We start from the raw sequence: 23,655 nt of genomic DNA on the forward strand, positions 1-23,655 counted from the left end.
ATCTACATCCCCTTATCGCCTTTTTCTTTTTATACTTAAGTTCAATTTGACTGGAATCGGATGATGAAGGAGAATCGAGGCAAATATTGGGTTGTGTTAATATGTACACTGATAGCATAGTACAATTAATAACAATGTATAGTTTGAAAGATACACTTTTACTGACCTATAATCCTCAGATTATCAGATTCCGGTCAAGTTGAAGTTAAGTCATTCTTCATCATGTTCATGACACCCACGGTCGCCTCTGTCACGTGACACAGCACAATATATCACGCAAGACACCACATAATACACGACATAAAATACATGCACCAGCCGGGAAGACCCAGATAAAGTGACTTCCACCAATTTCACTTTATTTCATACTTATACACACACACACACCCTCACAAACACGCCCACACTCACTATTATTTCAACATGTTTTTAGTAAGGATTTCATTCAAATGGATTACATATTCTCGAGATAAATACAAAACAATTACAAATCTTTATTTTATATCAGGAAAGATATGCATCAGGAAGGATATGCAAAAAAATACCCAAAACTGAAGCAAATAAAATGTACTTTTATACCTAAAAAAACCCAAAACAAACTAACTAAACCCTTTATGCTTTTAATAAGAATTAATATTGAATGACTGAATGATTTGAAGGAAAACAGAAATCAACATACATGTATTATCATTGCATCCCATTTTACATCAAGCTTCAACATAACTTAACATAATTATACACATATACACACACCCACCTTAACACTCACACACACATGCACCTACCATGCATACGTAAACAAAATACAAATCTGCATATGAACGTTTAGTTTTTCGCAAAATAGGATACAGGAAGAAAAGAACTGGCAAATCATACTGGGTGATTTCAAGTTCGGTGTTGACCTTTTGGTGTTGGTGTTAGGTCAATTTTTACACGATTATAACACCAAACATAACTATGAAGATGGTCCAGAAAAGTCAGTCACTCCCTAGTTGTTGAGATGTCAATAATGTGATCTGGATCAGTTTTACAAACTCTGAGTAAGTTTTGGAGCAAGGGGAAGCAATCAAAGTTTCAACACCAACACCAAGGCCAACACCGGACTTGAAATCACCCATTGATACAGGAGAAGGGGAAATTGAAAAGAACTGGTAAAAAAAACACATCAACATTCACACCAGGATTCACACTCGCACCACACCCATCCTACCTGTTCACATTTAAATCTCTTTTCACTTTCAGTTCATCCCATTTCTGTAAATGTAAACTTGTCTTGCCTGACTTCGTTGCCAGGCGACTTTCTTCCTCTATACACCCTGTAATATATTTTTTTTATTTTAATGAATGAAGGTACCCGGCCTTCAGCTCTGGAATTAAGAATTGCATATTTGATAAAAAGAATAACAGAATTGACCCATATAATTCTTCAAAAAATCCAGATAATCCTAAGAATATTTCCCTCCAAGTCAAAGTTTTTAATTCAACTAAACAAATATGGTCAATACAAAATTGCCACAGAGGTTTAACTTTTATGCAATCCATGAGTACATGAAAGTACGATTCAGTTTTTGTTCACCAAAACTTGTCTCTTGTACGGTTGAATTACTTAAGTTTTGTGTACTATTTACAAGTGTGATGTGGGTCCTCCGAACATCGCTTCTTTCATCTTTTTTCTCTCTCAGAAGTGAGAATTCTCTTGATTCATGATATTTTAACTTGAGAGAAATCTAATCAAACCGTAAACATTCGCCACACGTACGACACATTTCATGTTCAATACATTCACGCACATCCATCAAATCATGTTATGCCCAGTGGTTCTCACGTTACTGTGTATTATTGGTTACTGTAAAAGACCTACTTTGAAAGTCTGAATTTTGTCACTTTAATATGGAATAATGACTCATAAAAAGTAATTCCGTAAAAGATGAATCTACCTCTGATATAATATATATCTAATAAAAGAGCATCTACTTTGAAAGTCTCAATTTTGTCACTTTAATATGGAATAATGACTCATAAAAAGTAACTCCGTAAAAGATGAATCTACCTCTGATATAATATATATGTAATTAAAGCAATAAAATAATTTCCTGACATTTTTCCCTCTTACAGCCACACAAATATTATGATGGATGTGTCATTTTAATATATTAATATTTTTACAAAGTGATATATTCGGTATATCTATACTTGAGACAGTCTCTGTCATTACATCTTCTTTGATGTAGTTTCGAATATCAAGTCAAACGCGATTACCGGAAAAGGGGAGTTAATAACATCCCGAGTATCATTGTCTACTGCTAATAATGACTCTGAGAGTTTAGACGTGAACTTAATTTTCTACCTTGTCTGAAAGTTTCAAACCAAAATATGGCCGCATATACATTGCTTTAATAAATAAAACATTGTAAAACAATTCCCGAGAACATGCTATCATTACTTGCTATAATTCTCTACAAAATAAAAAAAATAGCTTTATTACCTTCTTTTTGTGACAGGCTGCACTCCAAGCAAGTCGAGTCCATCCTCAGTGAGTGTACCCGTCTGAAAAGGTTACAAGAGAAGGAGAGCTTATGTTAAAAGATCTCTTGCGCTGACATGGAAACAGATCACGATGACGGTCAACGGAGGGGACAAAGCTTAGGCCAAGGAAAAGAAATGGGAACTTACATGGAGAGTGTGGAAAGGGACAGAATGACAGGATAAATGGTAAGACAGAGTGGATCATTACCACACAGATTGTAGTACTTTATCAGCGATATTAAAGTAACAACTTTATCACAACCATTCAAATCGAGATGTACGTCCTTATTGCATTAATGTCTCGTTTACATAAACAACTCAATAATGTGATCGATGGTAGTTGAGGAACAGCCATAAGTGAGATATGAAAATTAAGATTACTTACATTTATCAATTTTGAGCTTAATTTGATACCTAACCATACCTTGTCGAAGCAGACGACGTCTACAGTCCCACATAGGTTAATTCGTTGAGGGCTAATGCAGTAAATGCCTTGTTTCTTCAGCCGAAATTGCGCGAACACCATCCCAATGGTCAGTACTGCGGGAAGCGCTGGGGGTACAGCGATGGAGATTATGTCAATAGCATGGATTGCTGTTTTAGAAGCACTTGCCTTGAAAAAATGAAATGCAGAAATTACGCCTACATAAAATAAATTATATCTGATATGTTAGACGGCTTCATCATTTTTTTTAGAGACGTGTCAGATGTTCTCTTCAAAAATTGCTACTCGAAAGTGATCACGCAAGAAACTTGGGGGGGGGGGGGGATTTCATGTTTATAAGGTCGAATAGCATTACATGTATGCGTTTTGAAACATTATTCTGTTCGAAGCTCCATAGAATCCCGTTCTCAAATCACTTTATGCATTCAAATTCGCCTGAACACAGTTCGCCATTGTTTGTTAGGAAAAAACGAAATGACACTGTGGACTTGGTTCACGAACATAACTTTATTATTGTTTATCGATCTGCAAATTAAGCTTGAACCATCTTACCCCTTGTAGTGCCATGATGATTGCCGTGTAGATAAATCCAAAGATAGCTTAGAAATTAAAGAAAAACAATTATTCAAGAATAAATATTCTTGATATATATATTTTTTTAAATAAGAATATTGATATCGAGACAATATCTGAATATAAAGTGATAGTTTAAGACCGAAACTGATTGACGGAACTATCGACACCCCAATTTTGCATTCAGAAAAGAAATTTTCCCCCTTTTCTTCTTGTCTTCCTTTATCAAAACATTTCTACGTCGTCCTACATAATAATGTATGTTCAAAATTCACCCCTTTACTAATTTGTTCACCCATTATGAATTACTCTTGTCTCTTTTAAATTTTTAGAAATATAATACATATCCTGGATTATGATCATTGCGACACCAGGTAAGGGGTAGTTTTTCGTCAATTCTAATCAGACAGGATTATTGTGAATTGATAGTAATAATATCCTGGAAGCTCTTATGGTTTCCCTGATGTCTACCAGGCGTATATAAACGTCTTATAGTTTACCATTTAATCCGTTACCACATTGATAAGTTATCTTGTTAGAGATTCCTACTGGTATGAACACAGCATGACACGATATGAAGACAGTAACTCTTTTCAGACGGGCACTAAACTCCGATCTTTCCCCCGACCTTACACCGACTGGGCATCCTCCGACCCTTCCTTCCATTCTTACTCTGACCAAAATAACCTACGTCTCGGTAAATATCTTCAGAATTCTAGTTTATGCATAATAAAATTTTGCTTCGACTCGGGATACGCGTCTGAACAATGCTATGCGTAAGAATGTTCTAATTTCATACGGTCACTATGTTAATTTGTCATGTCAAGTAAATATTGTGTTCATACTGTGTACTGTGTTCTTCTAATGGAGGGATTATTACATGGGAATCATAGCGTCAGGTTTATACCAGAAAAAAACAATAACAAATAACCTAAAGAAGTGTTTATGTAATTCACAAACAGTGATTATAGCAAAACAGATTACGAATCAAAGAATAAAACAATTATCCACAAAAAAAATTGTTGAATATAACAGCTTTTTTTTCTCGAATGGAATTGGAGAACAAAAATAAAACAGAACCTTTCAAACTTGTACAACCAGGGGTACATAGTCGAAAGATCATTTTTCAAGGGGTATTAAGCGATTATTTCATCGCACGCTAATAAACACCTCTGGACCTACAGTCCTACACTGTTAAAAAAAACGTGATTTTACAGAAAATAAACAGAAGATTTTGCAGAAAGCAATAACAGAATCATTCTGTAAATTCATAAAACATGAATTTTTCTGTAATTTAACAGAACAGGTCTGTTTAAAAAGGGGAAAAGGATGTTTTATTCAAGGAAATTTGTAAGATTCCATACTCCAAATACCAATTTCTTGTAAGATTACGCAAATCGGTAAGATTACAGGTGTTCTCGAGACTCTGCTGCAGGAACTTCTTTTATTTTGAGGATAAATTTTCTAACAGTGTACTATGATTAACAATAATTCGACAAAACACCTATGCATGAATGATTGATTTGATAATATCAGATGATTTCGTTTCATATTGCATTTTACTAAGGCATTTCAAGAACATACAAAACAGGCATTGAAAATTGGAGAGGCGTTTTCCCCAGCGAAGCCATATCCTCGGTGGCAAGTAAAGTTTTGTTAAATGGCTGAAACTTTAATGAAATGAAGCGTCGATGCGGCAAATGAAAGAAGAAGGACAGTACATTAAACCAACTCAGTCGAGAAAAGTGATGTGTATTTGAATGGATTTTTTCAGGGATTACCAGAAAACCCAAGAAGAACAACTGTAAGAAATCGATTCCTTGCTTGATTGCGGTGTTTAGTTCTTCGATATTCCTGATGTACTTTCAAAACCAAACTACAAATAAAAAGACCCGGCCGACATTAACTTAGTAAAGTTTCAAACACAAGTTTGTGTTTTTTCCTCCACCATACTACCACTCATCCCTTTCTCTGTCTCCCTCTCCCTTACTCTCGTCTTACCCAACGAGACAAATCAATTTGTATCACCTGCCAAGGTCTCGTACAGCATTTACACAGAACACTTTTATATTTACTGCCCCCAAATTGTGGAATTCCCTTCCCCTGAATACGAGAGAGAGCTTAAGTATAGGTACATTTAAATCTAAAGTTAAAAAATCACTACTTGCCCCCTACTCACAACAAACCTCAATTACTTGATAATCATACAGATCCCACCGACCCCCTTTCCCCACTCCCTTTTCCTTACTTGTCTTTTCCTTGTCGTTTTTTGGTATCTTATTCTTTCTCCTTGTCCCCGTCCATTGTTCTGTTTTTTAAAATATTTTCTTTTCATTTATTTTTTTTATCATCCATGACCATATATATTCCATGACCATTTATATTCCAAATGTTCAGCGATTTTTTCCTACTATTTACGTTCCATTGATTCGAATGATCATTTACCAAGTTCACATTATATTACGTTATTTACATTATTTACGTATTCCAGAGATCAGCGTCCAACAAGCCAAGCTTCTAAGCTGGTCTCTCTTCATTTCACCCCTTTCCTTCTTTAACATACACACGAATACCCACGAATACATGGTTTTAAGAATGTTAAGTTTTATAAAATGATGATATAAGTATCGTATTTGTTCGTATGATTGCCCAATCTTTGCAAATGTAAGGTCTTTGCTTTTGTTCGTTTTTGTAATTGTATTTGTGTATTTGTATTTATGTATTTTTGACTTGTATGTGAACAATGGAAAGGAAAGAAATGAAATGAGTCAATAAATCCCCTTCTCTCTCTTTCTCTCCTTTCGCATATTAGCCCCCAGTCATTTGAAATTTTAGTTCATTTCCTTTAAAAACAGAGCTCTAAATCTTAAATCCATGTCATATTGACTTAGGTTGCCATCCACTTCTCGCAACATTTACCCCAAACACATTCCAATGAATGCCCAAGATATACATGTACCCCCATACTAAACGAATTGTTTGTATCTCTCAAGTGGCAAGTACAGAGCACCGAAGTGTGGCGTCAGTTGCCATGGTGTCATGGCGGGCTGGTTCTAAACAGAGTCGCACCTGACGATCGTCTGTACACAATTGTATGGTTTTCGCTCATCTGAAAAAAATATAGGTTGCAAGCGATGAAATTCCGATAGCAGCCATTTATTCCTGTAAGAAACAGTCACGCTTTCATTCGGCGGGTTCATTTGCTTAGATCCAGGCCGCCATGACACCATGGCAACTGACGTCATAGCTTCGGTACTCTATTTGTATAAGACGGCCCTGACTGTCCATGCGAACGTGCCATAACATTATGTCTTCATATACGAAACTTTTTTTTTTTTGGGGGGGGGCTGTAATTACAACGGTCACTAAAATAGACCAGTAACGAATTTAACCAACTGAGGGCGCCGAACCTTGTGTATGTGGCAAACTTTCTGAATACCCCCTCGCGAGCGAAATAAGTTATACAGTGCGTATCAAAAAAAAGTTTACACTTAGAAAAAATCCTGTAAAATTATATATTTGTAATATCCTGACGATTTTTCCACATTTTAGCATTGGTACAGATCCATTTAAGCAAATGACGATATAACTGTCGAAAAATATTTCTGCTTGAGTGAGCACCACTTAGTTTTGAAAAGTTGGTGAAAAATGATTTGCGCAGAACTTTGAAATAGTTTAATCATGAAGAACACGTGGAAATTAGCAAGTAAAATTGATATGAAGATATCTTTACTTTTTTAAACTTGTTTCCTTGCCCAAAACACTTCGAAGAGTGCATTGCGCCCCATCCCACTCCCCCACACATCGAGTCCATCGTGACGATATTTGCTTTACACTGAGCTGTGATTTACATGAAATTGCTTAGGCTTGATTTTCATTTTGTTAATCATTGCCAAGCTTGGGAAAAGTGTGGAGAAACAAGTATTAAATGAAAATGAAATGTATACCAACTTTAAATGATAACAACTTAGTGAAAAATGCTGGAGATGTCTGATATAAACTTTTGTTCGGATTCAGTTATGTCCTCAGATCCAGCTGGCACAAAAAGGGTAAAGGTTGTGCTTACTAAGTGTTGAAATTTCAAATTTGGGCGGCAAAATTGTTACAAAATGCTTGAATGTATCCGTTTTATTTCAATTGGCTAAAAGTGCTAGCGAAATTTATGAGAAATGCTTCACAGGGTAAGTTTGATTTCGCCCTTTCCCCTTGACACAGCGTGAAAACAAGCATTTCTGCGCAAACAGGTTTCTGCGAGCTTTACAAAAATGGACAGTGCTCACTCGAGTGTAACATTCTGTCAAAAAATTTACCTTCATTGGATAGATGAGACCCAAACCCATAATTATATTTGAAAAAATTACCCACATGTTGTATATTTTTTAATTCCCAGGGCTTTTTGAAAGTGTAAACTTTTTTTTGATACGCACTGTAGATTTAGAAAATAGCATATTTAACCCCTTTTTTAAAGCAACGCCCCCATCCCCATCTAAATGCCATAATGGAATGAACGATTTAGCATGTTGTCACTATCTGAGCTGCATTTGACCAACTCTTATCATAAATGAACATAAAAATTACCTATTATTGTGAGGATTCCTACGAAGAGCAATGCATCCCTGTACAATTTGATCTCGGTGGGCTTTGGGTATAGAATAGACTTCACTAGTTGTCCCTTAGCAGTAGAGAATCCTTCAATGTATCATGAAAAAGAAAAAAAAATATGTAAGAAATTTAATTAGCATGCCAAATAATGTGTCATTTTTTACTGTTAAACAAAAGAAAGGCAAAATAAGATAAGCTTAGATTTTTTTATAAGACAGGTGTAATTCAAATATTACTATCATTTGTTTATTTCTCTCTTTTTTTTTTTGGGGGGGGGGTAGATAGTTATCCGGTCCGAAACCACACAACTTAAGCGATGTTTTCCTTTTAGATTTTTTTGTTGAAGTAAGGTCTGAATTATTATGACAGCATTTTAGTCAAGATATTTTCAACATGCAGTCAGTATGATTTTTGTATGTTATATTTTTATGGTCAATGGAAGTGATAAATTACCGCACACAATTTAGATCACTCCACCCTTCTCTTTCACACACACAAACACACACCCACACACCCTCACACACACACACACATACATATATTATATAAACATGATTTAATTTAATGACCCCCATCATAATACCTCATAACTAGTTGAGTTTGCAAAAGTTGAGTTACATGTTCATTCTCTCATATTTCATAGTCTTATCTTGATACTCAATTATTTCAATATTATAAAATAGGCTACGAATAAATAAGTCGCTGACGTCTTTTCTATCATTAACACAAAGTTATAAATAAACTCAATACCCGTTTACCTTACCTGTTTGAGTAACTACGCATTTCACAACCTCATCCCCATGTGTGCGAACCTGGATGACTTTAGTTCCACAAAAGAGTGTGTGCCTTTTGTGTGTGTCCATGGAGTATTCCATTTTTACACCCTGGGGATTTGGTAAGGGTGTCTTTGTCACAGGAACACTCTCCCCTGGAAAAGGAAGGATCATAGATTACATGATTTCAGACATGTCAGAGGAATGCTGATGTGGTTTACGGTACACCATGTGGAGTGTTATAGAAGCAGTGGATAGAAGAAGAGAGGAAGTGGATAGGCGAGAAAGTGGAGATTTGAGAATAGAGTATTCTTTCTTGAGAATAGTCCTGAAAAGGACTGTAAACCAGAAGGAATGTTGAGTGAGAACAGCTTGAGTAGTAGAGCTGATGAGGAGATGCTGGCTTGCGTCGGCGAGTAGAGATGATGAGTAGTAGAGAGACTCGACGTTTCGGACAGGTTGACTGTCCGTCTTCAGGAGACGGACAGTCAACCTGTCCGAAACGTCGAGTCTCTCTACTACTCATCATCTCTACTCGCCGACGCAAGCCAGCATCTCCTCATCAGCTCTACTACTCAAGCTGTTCTCACTCAACATTCCTTCTGGTTTACAGTCCTTTTCAGGACTATTCTCAAGAAAGAATACTCTATTCTCAAATCTCCACTTTCTCGCCTATCCACTTCCTCTCTTCTTCTATCCACTGCTTCTATAACACTCCACATGGTGTACCGTAAACCACATCAGCAATTGTACATGCCACCATGCAAACCTTCAAACAACATCTGTCAGAGGAATGTTGATCAGTAGCCTTTAAACAAGGCTCTGTGTCTGTTGTGATATTTACATCACATACCAATACGACTGGAGAAAAGACTATTCGCAAGGAGCCGAATGAGTGCGAGGATTCCTCACGACAAGTCGTTCGGCTCGCGCGTTCACTCGGGTATCGCCAGTTCTCTCGGTAGGCCGCTAATCTCATTTCAGCCACTACCTGACGAGGAATAGAGCAAATTTGCGAGGGCTAGTTGATAGGTAGACTGCGAATCGCAATATTCCGGATTAAGAACCCAACGCGAACCATATAGCTTCCCATCTAAGGGCCGGCAAGAGAGAAATCGTAGTTGCTCGAATATCACTTTGACAGGTAATCGTACTAGAAGGAAATATCGTGCAAATATTGCGGCAGATCACCCCCCCCCATTTAAAAAACAAAACTTTTAATATAAGGACAAAAAAGGGAGCGAATAGGAAATAAAAAGCAATGGTGGAGAAGCATCAAAAGATAGAAAGAAGAGGGCAGTGTAGCAGAAGTAAATAATACGGACATCCTTTGAGAGTAAATTGCAGCGAATGTATTAATACATCTTCTGTTTTATTCATTAGGGGTTGTTACGAAACTGGCGCGTGTGTAGTCCATTTCTAAATCTTTTCCTTCGGTCAAAAGTTACATGCGATATTTCTCTTTTAGATACAAACAAAACGAGCTCATTCAAACAAATCTAATGCATATTGGCGTTTTAGCGGTCTACGGTAGGTCCCCTATGCATTAGGATCTAGACCGCAGATATCTAATCAAGTCCGCCACACAAGCAAGCCAATATCCTCAGAGAATGCATGCGTCAATGAAGCTTCTCTCGATTGATTTCATACCTTGGTTTTGCAAGCGAGTTCAATGGACAGATAAAGTGTACCACAGAAACTTCCAAACAAGTTAAGAAAACTTATTTTCATCACACAGTAAGCCGAGGGTTTTAGTCAATTTTTCGTCTCGCCTGCATAGCTGAGAGAGAATTTATAGGTGCCGCTTTTCCGAGGGCGGCGGCAGCGGCGTCAACATTAAAACCTTTACCGAAGATAAGGTTTGTGAGATTACATCATAACTTAGAAAGTATAAAGACCTAGTTCATGAAACTTATACATAATATTAATCAAGTATTACTTAACATCTTGACCGAGTTTCAGGTCACATGACAGGTCATAGGTCATTTAGGGTTGATAAATTTTTGGCAAGTTATAGTTTATGAAATGTGGACATAGTGGTAATCAAGTATCACTGAAAAATCTCCTTTTATCTTTCTTTTTTAAAAGACATAGGAAAAAACTAATTCCATGTCCAAGTTTCTGTTGTAAGGATGTACTTAAAAGAGATGCGATTATTTCACATGGTTGCATGGCTAATAACTATGGAAGCTTAAAAGTGCCACCGAGATGTTGAGATAATTATATCGGGAAGTCGACATCTTGATAGCAAAGGATAAGATGACGAGATCCCAGATCTCATCATGTCGACATCATTAAGAAGAGATGATGAGATGACAAGATCCTGGATCTCATCATGTCAACATCTTTAAGAAGAGATGATGAGATGACAAGATCCTGGATCTCATCATGTCAACATCTTTTGGAAGAGATGATGAGATGACAAGATCCTGGATCTCATCATGTTGGCATCTTTTAGAAGAGATGTTGAGATGACAAGATCCCGGATCTCATCATGTCAACATCTTTTAGAAGAGATGATGAGATGACAAGATCTCGGATCTCATCATATTGACATCTTTTAGAAGAGATGTTGAGATGACAAGATCCCGGGATCTCGTCATGTCGTCATCTTTTAAGAGATGATGAGATGACAAGATCTCGGATCTCGTCATGTCGACATCTTTTAGAAGAAATGGTCAGATGACAAGATCTTCGATCCATGATCATGTCATCTAATCATCTCTTCTACAAGATGTCGACATGACGAGATCCGAGATCTTGTCATCTCATCATCTCTACTAAAAGATGACGACATGACGAGATCCCGGGATCTTGTCATCTCATCATCTCTTCTGAAAGATGTTGACATGATGAGATCCGGGATCTTGTCATCTCATCATCTCTTCTAAAAGATATTGACATGATGAGATCCGGGATCTTGTCATCTCATCATCTCTTCTACAAGATGTTGACATGATGAGATCCGGGATCTTGTCATCTCATCATCTCTTCTACAAGATGTCAACATGATGAGATCCGGGATCTTGTCATCTCATCATCTCTTCTACAAGATGTCAACATGATGAGATCCGGGATCTTGTCATCTCATCATCTCTTCTACAAGATGTCAACATGATGAGATCCGGGATCTTGTCATCTCATCATCTCTTCTACAAGATGTCAACATGATGAGATAATTATCTCAACATCTCGGTGGCACTTTTAAGCTTCCATAAATAACAGATATTGGAGTTGTTATATGTATGCTGATCCTTCATCTTCATTACAATTCGTGTTATGTCTTGTTTGATTATTTATGTTATGTTTTTATTATTTATGCGTTTCATCTGAAGGGGCTAAAATCACAATGTAGCTATAAAGTTATCAATATTTATGTATTTTGATAAATCATAGGCTAATATTACACTTGGTTTTTCAAGGGGGGGGCTGACCATGCAGAAAATCACAATGGTCATTCTTCAGCCCCTGCAACATACATGATATACTACAGTAGTTGATTTTGATTTTCCGGGGGGGGGGGTCACACACTAACCTGTAAGCATACTCTCGTTGACAATGCAGTTCCCGGTTAACAGAACAGCATCACACGTGAGACTGCAGCCATTGGTTGGAATTATGATGACGTCACCAGGTACAAGCTCCGAACTCGCCAGTGTTTCACGATCTAATTTAGATGAAGAAGTGGATGGTATCAAACACTCGTTAGATCAATTTCAGTCAACTGTCATGACTGTACTATTTCTATTTTTTTAATTCATTTATTTATTTCAATATGTATACTTTATTGGGCACATTTTATGGAGCCATTTCCTTATGAACATCAACTGAAGTTTTCTTTTATTTTTGTGGTCACATTTTTTTTATCTATCACTGCCTTTTGGCCGCAATTTTAGAAACAAAACCTAACTGAAAAAAATAAAATGAAGTGCTTTATAACATAAATAATTCTGAACAATTGACGAGTGTCAATTTCCCAATTCTAAACATATTAACAATTTAATCAATTATTAGTTCATTTATTCATGTTTACTAAAGTAGCTACAACGGTCAAGAATAGCCCTATGAATTCATGTAATAAGAAATTAAAATGTTATGATACGAATAGTAGAGGCCGAAATCTTGAATACGATATCTTTGATTCGATGGTAGAAGAAACTGTGAAAAGGAATCATGAATGAGAAATTAAAAAAAACAGCACCAAATAAATGTTCAGAAGATAATCACAAACTGTGTTCCATAATGTTCATAAAGTCGATCTTTTTGAAAGCAACGTCTCGATGTATGAAGTGCTAAAGCGTATTTTAACTGCATTGTACCTCACCCAGCAGTGTCTTTTAGATGTACATGGTAGGGATGAAAGTATAATCCCGATCTCAGATGCTTCATCTAATCATATCATATATTCAAACCTGGGATCTGTCTTACAAAGAGTTACGATTGATTATATCAACTTCAACTCTATGGAAATCCATCAATGCTACAGTATTTCTACGCAATGTCCTTTGTAAACAAAAAAAAATCGAACTGAAATCTTAAGAAAACGATGCATTTATTAATATAACCAACATATCTCAAAGCAAATATATATATATCGAACAAATATGCAACAGAGATGATGACGTTGATGGCTTCCCATAGTTGCGGTTGACCAGATCAATCGTAAATCTTTGTTAGAATGAATGATACGAGTAAATCAGTGAATATACAACAATAGAAGACCTGGGGCCCGTTGCAGAAAGAGTTGCGTTTAAACGCAAGCCAAAAAATCAATCGCAAGTCCCAAATGCGCGCTGTTGATTGGTTGGAAATCAAGTTGCGCGTGATTTTTAGAGTTGCGATTGATTGCAACTCTTTCCGCAACGGGTCCCTGCTTGTCAATTGTACACATATTAGCATTGAAGGCAAAGAAAATTTTCAAAATGGTGATTATATCCAATCGTATTTATGAGAGCTCCTAGGCACTTATGAAAGCGATGTGTGTATTAAACCAACCTCCGTTTCTGCGTAAGATTTCGACAGGTTCGTGAACGTCTGCCATCGCCCTAAGTCTGGTGCTTTCCTATAAAGAGTTATTTAAAATAAAATTAGAATAACACTATATTCTCTCTCTTCAAGCAAATCTATAGAGGTAAAGCAAATGTTCCCATCCATTAAACTAGCAATAGTAAGATCTTTCCCATAACTTGATTACATATAATGGTGACATTTCATGACGTCAATGATTAAATACTGGGATAACAGTGTTAATCCATTGAGAACAACTATTTCTTTATTGAACAGAAATGATGTGTCAGGAGATATTATAGTGATCGATGGGAGGATTGGGACTTTTTTCAGTTTATTTTTGTCTTGGCAGTTGAAGACTAAAAGGTTGTAAAAACTAAAAATCTCGATTTATACCGCCCTCGATTACTCCTCGGTGGTTTTCGTAAAGCTGACTGTACGTTTCATCTGTTCATACGAATTCATTAATGTCTCGTACACAAGTCATAATGAAGCATACAGCTATTTAAGTGAAATAATACATAACTTTGAAATGCAATATCTTTTCCTTATATTCGATGGGAAGTTCGGGTGCCCAAGTATAACGTTTAGTCATTAATATCGAGCAAGTGCAATAATTGATAAGAGTAAACAAAACTTACTGTTCTTGTAGTATAGAGTGAGACAGATATTGACACTGCAGACATCACCACTATACAAAGAGTGTAGTAGATGTAGTTGATTGAAAACCAAAAGATCACCACAAACAGTTGAAATATGTAAAAAGGGTTCATCACCTAATCAATAGTGATTAAAAAGACAACAGAAAGCTATACAAGACGTTGACATTTCATAGATTGACATGCTACATATAGTGTGTGTGTATTTGAGTTTTGTCAGACGTGTATCAATCAGATATGATTATTTACGTCTGGGACCGACCTTTAACGTCACCATCCGAAAGACGTGACCAGGGCTCGAACCTCAATTTGTAACTTTTCCACAGCTTGGATTACAGGCGCACACCACAACGCCCAGTTGTACATATAGTATAATAAAAAAAAACATTTTCTTTAAACATAGAAGAGCGATATGACAATTGCATAATCTGGAACCCCCATTGATCTCTGAACAACAGTGTTCAATAAATTTCGTTTGTTACCTCTGAAATTGATGAAGGCCAGGCCAGTTACCAATCACAACTACAGCAATTGATCGCAAATGTTCGTGTTAAGGGGACTTTTGCTGCCATGCCTCTCATATTCTTCCATTGTGATTATACAACCATGAACTATGTGGTCTCGAGGTCTGCCTCGACACCATCCATGAATGTAACCTACCTCCTTCAAAAGAAGTACTAGTATTGGCCTAACTCGTACTTGAATCTCATTGAGACCGTACAATTGCTGCCTAGGGGAAAAAAATCAAAGGTGATAAAGAATGAATGAGGTATTAACATTGCAAGACTAGTATCATTATTACGGTTACACTCCGTAATTCCGAAACACGTAATTTGCCTATACCTCCATGTTCGTTCGAAAACGTAAAAGGGTTCGTTAATCCGAACATTTCTGGCGTTATTCCGAAGGTTCGTTAATCCGAAAACGAAATAAGGTTCGTTGTTCCGAAGGTTCGTTAGTCCGAAAACGAAATAAGGTTCGTTAAACATTTCGTTTTCGGACTAACGAACCTTCGGAATTACGAACCTCATTTCGTTTTCGGATGAACGAACCTTCGGAATTACAAACCTCATTTCGTTTTCGGATGAACGAACCTTCAGAATTCCGAACCTTCGGAAATACGAACCTTAGGAATAACGAACCTTCGGAATAAGCAAGCTTCGGAATTACGAATGTATACGATTATTACAAACCGTAAGAGTAGAAGTTATAGCTATAGACGTTTTTTAGAATGTAGAAATCTAGTGTCGTCCGTGACTCGACAGCTCAGAATTTTACGACGATCAGTGGCCCGTAACACAAAGCTTCAGGGGCGTCGATCCATTTATCAGATTTGGGGGGGGGCAAAATCATGAATCAACGTTCCAAAGGCGCTCGATCGTACAAAACAAACAACACACACACACATATATATATATATATATAGTTGAGACCAGAAGTTTACATACACCCAGGAAATTCAAAGAATGCTGAAATTTGCCAAACGTCATAGAATTTACTGTTTCTTATAAAATATTTGTGCTATCATGACACATTTGATATCAAATTAATGAGTATGTCATGCCCCTTCATCACATTGCTTTGTCACCAGGAGCTGAAAAATATTTAGGTGAAATTTTTCCCCAAAAATCTTATTTTAGACGAATTAAAAATAAAAACTTGACAAAAACATATCATATTTGTGCTAGTTACTTCTCAAAACAAACATTTCAGATTACACATTTTTGTTCAGTGGTGACATATCATGATAGAAAATGTAATATAAATCATAGATTTGACATTTATATATTTTTATGAAACAATGTTTGAAAATATTAAAAACTAACAATAGAATACAATGTCATTAATATTAGTTTTTTCTTCAAAGAAAATTCCACCTGAAATATACTTTGATCCCAACGGCATGTGGAAGAGCTTAATATACCAAATTCTTCATGGTAGTATTTATATTTCTGAAGATATAGTAAATTTAACGATGTTTGGCAAGTGAACGAATTTCACTGAATTCCATGGGTGTATGTAAACTTTTGGCCTCAACTGTATATATATATATATATGTCATACAGACACGTATCTCACCAACAAATTAATGTGAGCGCGAAGCGCGAGCTGAAAATTCTTAGTATACCGACCTTAAAAAGGAAAAGGGTACCTGTTCAGGACTGTTTGTAGTAACTCATGAGTAGGATACATATCTCACTACACAGATAATGCGCGTGCCGAGAGCATGCTGAAATGTCTTTATATTTTGACCTGTAAGCTTGATATTCTAAGCATTTTTGGTACCAAGGATTAAGATTGGTATCTAAAATAAAGCTGAAATTTCTTTATATTTTGACCTGAAAGCTTGATATTTTAAGCATTTTCGGTACCAAGGAATTAAGATTGGTATCTAAAAGAACAATAGATGCGAGCGCGAAGCGCGTGCCTAAAACTTTGATATTTCGATCTGCACAAAATGACATATGGACGTTTTTGATAAAGAACAAGATATATATCCAATAAAAGATTATTGCAAATCGAAGCGGGAGTTCTTTTGAGTTTTAGAACTGAAAACGGGACATTCTATTCACCTATTTAATCATGAAAAGTATATATTTTTGCTACAGAAATGATGCGAGCGCGAAGCGCGAGCTGAAAATTGTTATATTCCAATCTGAAAATAAAGAACTAGTTGTGTATCTCAATCTCGCTTGCTGAACATTACAATATTATTTTATTATTGCACATCCGGAATTATGGGGGGGGGGGGAAACGATATGTTTGCCCCCCAATATTTTCATTTGTGGGAAGATCGCCCCCCTGCCCCCCCCCGGATCGACGCCTCTGCAAAGCTTAGCAATGATCTTAGAACATTTTTCTACGATTAATTCCATTGGCTACGAGTACAATCAATCGTAGAAATCGAGCGTAAGATCAATCTCTAACCTTTGTGTTACGGGACCCATGTGTCCCGGTTCACCGGTTTTCGACAAAGACCTCTCAGCAGCTCACTGTGATATGACTGGTCAATTCTGTAAACCATGTTGTAAGCCCTAAACCAGAACTAGAAATAGTCGATAGAGGCAGCAGTGAAATGGAGAGGCGAGAAAGGTGAAGTTTAAAGTAGAGTATCTTTCGAAAATGAATAAATGAATGTAGGCCTTAAACCACAAAGAGTAGAGAAGCTTGAGTGGTAGATAAGATGAGAGTGTCAGAAGCTTATTCAAACTCCCCTTTACTAGCCAGTGGAAGAGCCTATTTGGTTGAGTAACTCCTTAATATGTTTATGAATAGACCAAACCTAACTGCAAGAGTAGGCAACCCCTCACTGTGTTTGTTGATAGCTATTGTGTGTGTGCACGACATAGGGCTATGCAAGCAAATTTTCTGCAGATAAGCAAGCATAGGGTGCAGCAGCACCTTTCATTTCATTTATTGGTTTTTGCAACATTTTTCATAACAAAATTCTGGACACGAAAATACATATCTGAGACTTGACATCAAAATGAACACTAGTTTTGTATATAAATTCTCATAGTGTTACATAAATGAAAATCATTAAGTGGTATTTTCTGTTACAATAAACAGAATAGTTGCAAGGGTCGTCACAAAAGCAAAGCTTGAAAACGTAACAACCCTGGAAAATAGCCAAAATAATTAGCAGCAGCTTTCAGCAGCTCCTTGGCTGGGAAAGCCATCACTTTGGTGCCACGCCTTTGAAATTTGGAGTGGCATGTAAGCCAGCCGTGGTTGGTACACTGGTTGACGTTACGTGTCTCCACGTTTCCACGTATCGCCATGGTTCGCCTCGTTTAGCTACGTCCTACGTCTTGTGACGTTCACGGCCTCTTCCACGTCTTACGACGTTCTACGATTGCTACATTATCCACGGGAAGTCCCGAGATCTAGGTTATCCGGTTTCTTCTTCTGGTTTGGCAAGTTCATCACATTCGCAAGTTATCGTCTTCCGTTCGGCACAGCTCATCCATTTCTTCAGCATCGCATGATCAATTCGGACATTGAAGCATTCGACGTCTGACGTGATGAGTGAAGACTTGAGAAACTGAACTTTCCCCATATTATAAAGTCGGTATACTATATAATTGTTTTCATAAACACATAGTTTATGCTCTTCCTTTGAATAGGAATAGCAGGTCACAATACTTAGTGTATTTAGATTATACTAATTTGAATTGAGACAGATTGTTCCAAAACTTATTGATACTGGTTTATTGGTCTTTACGTTTTGTCAGCTTGTGAGCCTCGATAATGGCAGTATGGATATATATAATAAATTCATTTTGATTGAAATGTACAATCCTATCTTATAGTTTAATTCTTGGGTGGTCAAACAGCCTGAGTAGATTAATAAGTCAAGTTCACATAAAACACAATGTGACAATTTGGGGGCTTGTCCGGGAGTCGAACCCGGGACCTCTCGCAGAGTTTGTAATATGTACTTATGAGAAATTTCTTGTTCAATTTTCAGAATTTAGCCGAAATCCTTCAAGTTCTTTGTGTCAGTGGGCCAAGGACCATCCAGTGCACCAACACTCCTGCTAGCAACGAGCATGCGCAGCAAGGTCAAGTGCGAGTAAAGGTTTATTTTGGATTGTCGGTGAGTTGCGAAATTGAATATGCATGAAAATTTATTTGTGCCACACAAGTTATCAAACGCAATGTGACAGAGAGGACAAGATTGAGTTGGTGAGATAAGAGAGGTTTGGGTAGTTGAGAATAGGCTGACTTGAGTCGGTTAGTGTAGTTGTAGAGCAGGAGCAGACTCAAGCCAGCCTTGTTTCATCTCTCCAATTCAAGTCAGCCTTCTCTTGTTTTTTTCCTATCCTCAATACGTTGATTTTCCTACCTTTCTTGAATAGCCTCTTTGTCGAGTCCTTTATTATAGATATCATAAAAATCGGAACACGGTATGTTGTGTGCAAGGCCTCTGCAAAAATGCAAGACAATAAAAGAATAGGGATTTTATCAGATCAAAACCCCTCATATTATTTTCTAATGATTTGCCAGATTTTACAAGTTATTATTAAGCACAAAATGTTTTTTTTTCTTGAACGTTCTGCAGCGATTATCTGACTTCATCCAAAGGAAAATTATAAAATAAAATGACCGTAAGCATGTTTTCGCATTTTTTTTATCCAACTGATTGTCAATCCAAATCTAACTAAAAAAAATGGTTTACCCGCAAAATATCCAATATCGTCACATAAAATGTTTATCATATTAAACCTCATCGACCACAGATATTGTCTCCCATTTTTCATCGTTATTACTAAAGATCATTAAACATTAATTATTTTTATCTGTAAAATAATCGTTCAAACTGGTAAAATCTTAAGGTTCCTCAACATTAGATGATTCTGAAATTTAACGATATTTCTAAAACATTACATAGACTAGGTATATATGATTTCCATACGTTGACAAATCTAAATTTGATTAAACCTATATGCATCAGTCAAACGAGGTAAAACTTTGTATTTGACGTGCACGTATTGTCTTTTATGGGTTACCAAGAATATGCCCCTCAACTTGTCCCCCATTTCCAACGAAAAATGAATATACCTGAGTTTGAAATAGAGCTGGCCGTCAGAATCCCAAATATAGATGGCTTTCTGAAATTTAAAGTATCTCATGTTGCCATTGTCTAACTTCATGTCTCTTTGTGATATCGTGTTTATCATGGATGAGGATAAAGCAGGCCCATTTCTGGAAATAAAATACCAAGATATGTTGATCATTTCAGGAGGACAAAAGCACAGAGGGTCGCATTGGCATAATTATAACATGACAAAAAAATCAAACACTACTCGATTTTGAACCTCAAAGTACATTTATTACTTTCGCATAATGTCCCTATAAGAGAGTATCCAAAAATATAGTTGTGATTAAAAAATAAACAAATCATATATTAATATCAAAACTCTATATGATAGTGTGGATAGATGATCTGGTATTATCTCATGATAATCCGTACGTCATGCTTAAGCAAGCACTGACAATTTTTGTCCACAACATTAAAAGTGGCATTAATTGCGCCAAAATGACAGAAATTGGCAAAATTGAAACAGCAGTCTGTTTTAAGTACCCCTGATCAAATTATCTTCTTTTCATCCATGTCTGAGTTGGAATTATGTGCTCAAAGCTACTATAATTTAATCCTTGTGACATTTACTAAGGATTTATACATTTGTAACTAAAAAAATTTAAGGAGAATTTTTTAACCTCGTGTCTGGATCCGTGTTAACATGTTCTGTAAGAATGCTGCACTTATGGTTCCTTGCATAGATATCCTGAGACAGAGTGAGAAGAAGGAAAAAAAAGGGTGAGATGTATTTGTTGTTACACATTTTGGTAATTTATGCCGTTACGAAGTTACAACGAATTTTGGTAAATGCACATTTTGGTAAATTTGCCAAAATGTGTTTAGACATTAACGGCACATTTTGGTATTTTTTATTATTTCTATCTTAATAGTCTGTTCTCATCTGATACTTTCAAAACGCCAATACATAACATACTGTAACTACACAAGGAAGTCATTATGGTCTATTATCAGTTGGTCCGTACTTTCTAAAAACAGTTTCAGTGATTTATTGTTATACGCCGTTTCTATGACAATCCAGTACCCCACACAATCGGAAAATTATCTTGTTTGGCTTTAACCCAAGACCATATCGCATTTCCATAAGTTGGGTATGCAAAAGGGAAGAAGGTTTTTTTTCCACATAATGCCGCGGAAAAAATTTTGCTACATCACAGCATCATGACTGAATTCGCTCAATAAGATGCCATTTTTAAGCTAGAACAATAGGCTAATTATATATTTATAAGTGGGATGAATAAAATATCAGCGACAAATACTACATAACATTAAGTCTGGAGTTACAGTGGAAAGAGATCCTGTGGCTGCAGTCAATGATAGATTGTTGATTAAACTTAATAAACAACTTTACAACATGGGTAATAATTATGAATGTCTAAAAATATAAATATTTTTAGGCAGTTATCATGGTTTTCAAGCAAGGAAAAATAATCTTTTAAAATAAGTTTGACAAATTTGAAAAACACTATGTTTGTTAGACCTCATCTGCAACCCGATCAATTGAAATAAAACGAAATATATCTAATTTGTGAACTTCATTTCTAGTATGAAAATTTTGTATCACTACATAAACTAACTCTTCTATCCGTGATGTTTTAAATTCTCCGGGAAAGTAACACGGCGACAGTAACTTTTGAAATGAAATTGCAAAATTAAGCATCGTTTATCTAGTGTAATTAATATGCATGAAAGAAGTGATAGCCATTGTTATGTTTGTTATGAATTTAATTTTTGTGCAGATCCAATTTGAGAAAAAAACGCATTCAAAGAATTCATATTAACATTGACGTCTATGTAACAATTAGCTGTTGATTAGTCATTTTTAGAGGAAAAACAAAGGACTTTCGGGACTTAAAACTCTTTCAGTATTTATAGAACGATAATACCTGTAACATATTACTGTAAAATTTTTACCCTGTTTGATTTTGTATTTTTTAAAAGAATTAGAACAGAGTAACTAAAAACTCGTTACATTGTCGAGAGCTTACCTTTACAATTATACTGTCTGCGCACTCGTGCGGACATTTGATGTGCGTTAGACGCAGGCCCCAGTCGGGTTTCCAATAAAAGATAATCAGAAAAAGTGCCCCACATGTCAAGATTCCGGCACAGTACACTCCGATAGTTCGAACGGTACTCTTTCTGTATCCCCAACACTCCTGCAAAACATAAATAATGGCATGTTCATTTTCAGTATTTTTTTCACCATTTAAACATTTGAATTCAGCTCAGAGAATGGTATTGATATTTCGCACCTTTAAAGTCATAAAAGACGAAATATGATTGACGAGTGAAAATGAACTTGCTGAGGAAATCCGTAAAAAGTGAGATGGATGCGTACGCTCTAAAAAATGAAGCGCTAATTCAGCTCTTAAAGAGCGTGTATAGTGACTGCACTTCGGAGTGCTGATTTGTCTAGTTCAAATTTGAACGAGAAAAATCAGCACTCCGAAGTGCAGTCACCATGGTCACTATACACGCTCTTTAAGAGCTGAATTAGCGCTTCATTTTTTAGAGTGTACGTGTTCAGAGGACTAGTGCGTGTGTGTGTGTTTGTGTGTGTATGGGGGGATTGTCCTATTTCGTCAGTGTATGGGGGATAAAGTCCGGGGATAAAGTCCTCTATGTGGATGTGTGGATGATGTTGGTCGTTATGGAGGGTTGCGGGCGTGTGTGCGGTGCGGGGATTGTGCATTTGTGAGTGCGTGAGGGTGTGTGTTTGTGTGTGTGTGGGAGGATGCTTGATGGGGGTGTGGGGGTTGAATGATCTAGATACACACTTAATTAATGTATTATCAAAAAGTGAATACACATAAAATGTGATCATACACGTACGGAACTGTGAGATGGTGGATTACAACCAGAATCGATGCAATGTATGCTAACAACACCAAACACTAAAGAAGTAAATAAACGGAACGTTAGTGTCCTTTCACTCTAGCTTTTACACGTTCCAAACTTGATATCATCCTTCAGGCAAATAGGGCGTACTACAATTTCCTACGACAAGGGGCGAATTCAAGCGCTTTGTTGAAAACTAACTCAATTTGTTTACTTGTATTCAAAGGGAGTTTCGAATTTATTGAAAGGGAATGGTTTTTAAATTATCTTAGGTTTTTTTGTCAACCAGCCAAATACCATGAGCACTCGCACATAGTATTACTCTGAACGACTATTTAACTCGTTCTCATGATGTTTACTCACCCTTGATAATGCTTTGCGAATTTAGGTCGAGGTCATGACCTTAACCTTGAATGGAAAAGTGGACTGTAGAGGTGGCATGAGATACTCATTCCTCCTCTGCGCTCATTTTTCACCAAAAGTGAAAGGAGCAAAAAGGGAATTAGGGAAGGAGCTTCACCGTAACCCCTACCAAATCTACTGTAGTACTAGTAATTATCATATAATATCTTAATCTTGCAATCTTAAGGCGAATTTGCAATCTTAAACAATAGCATTTTGCGA

At 36.5% G+C, this 23,655-nt stretch overlaps 1 protein-coding gene across 2 annotated transcripts in view; it reads right to left on the minus strand.

The window, feature by feature from the left end:
- Positions 1-23,655, minus strand: part of LOC121428030 (probable cation-transporting ATPase 13A3) — a 42,711-nt gene that overhangs the window by 13,961 nt on the left and 5,095 nt on the right. For both annotated transcript variants that reach the window (XM_041624605.1, XM_041624604.1), the window contains exons 3-15: positions 22,179-22,349; positions 20,811-20,878; positions 20,151-20,294; positions 19,435-19,515; positions 15,246-15,315; positions 14,568-14,702; positions 13,915-13,981; positions 12,455-12,586; positions 8,910-9,074; positions 8,123-8,233; positions 3,524-3,570; positions 2,951-3,139; positions 2,486-2,547 (exon numbers count right to left, since the gene is read on the minus strand). In XM_041624605.1, coding sequence (XP_041480539.1) covers positions 2,486-2,547; positions 2,951-3,139; positions 3,524-3,570; positions 8,123-8,233; positions 8,910-9,074; positions 12,455-12,586; positions 13,915-13,981; positions 14,568-14,702; positions 15,246-15,315; positions 19,435-19,515; positions 20,151-20,294; positions 20,811-20,878; positions 22,179-22,349 — 1,442 coding nt within the window. The remainder of the gene's footprint in view (positions 1-2,485; positions 2,548-2,950; positions 3,140-3,523; positions 3,571-8,122; positions 8,234-8,909; positions 9,075-12,454; positions 12,587-13,914; positions 13,982-14,567; positions 14,703-15,245; positions 15,316-19,434; positions 19,516-20,150; positions 20,295-20,810; positions 20,879-22,178; positions 22,350-23,655) is intronic.

Source organism: Lytechinus variegatus, chromosome 14 (assembly GCF_018143015.1).
Source record: "Lytechinus variegatus isolate NC3 chromosome 14, Lvar_3.0, whole genome shotgun sequence".
Lineage (NCBI taxonomy): Eukaryota > Metazoa > Echinodermata > Echinoidea > Temnopleuroida > Toxopneustidae > Lytechinus > Lytechinus variegatus.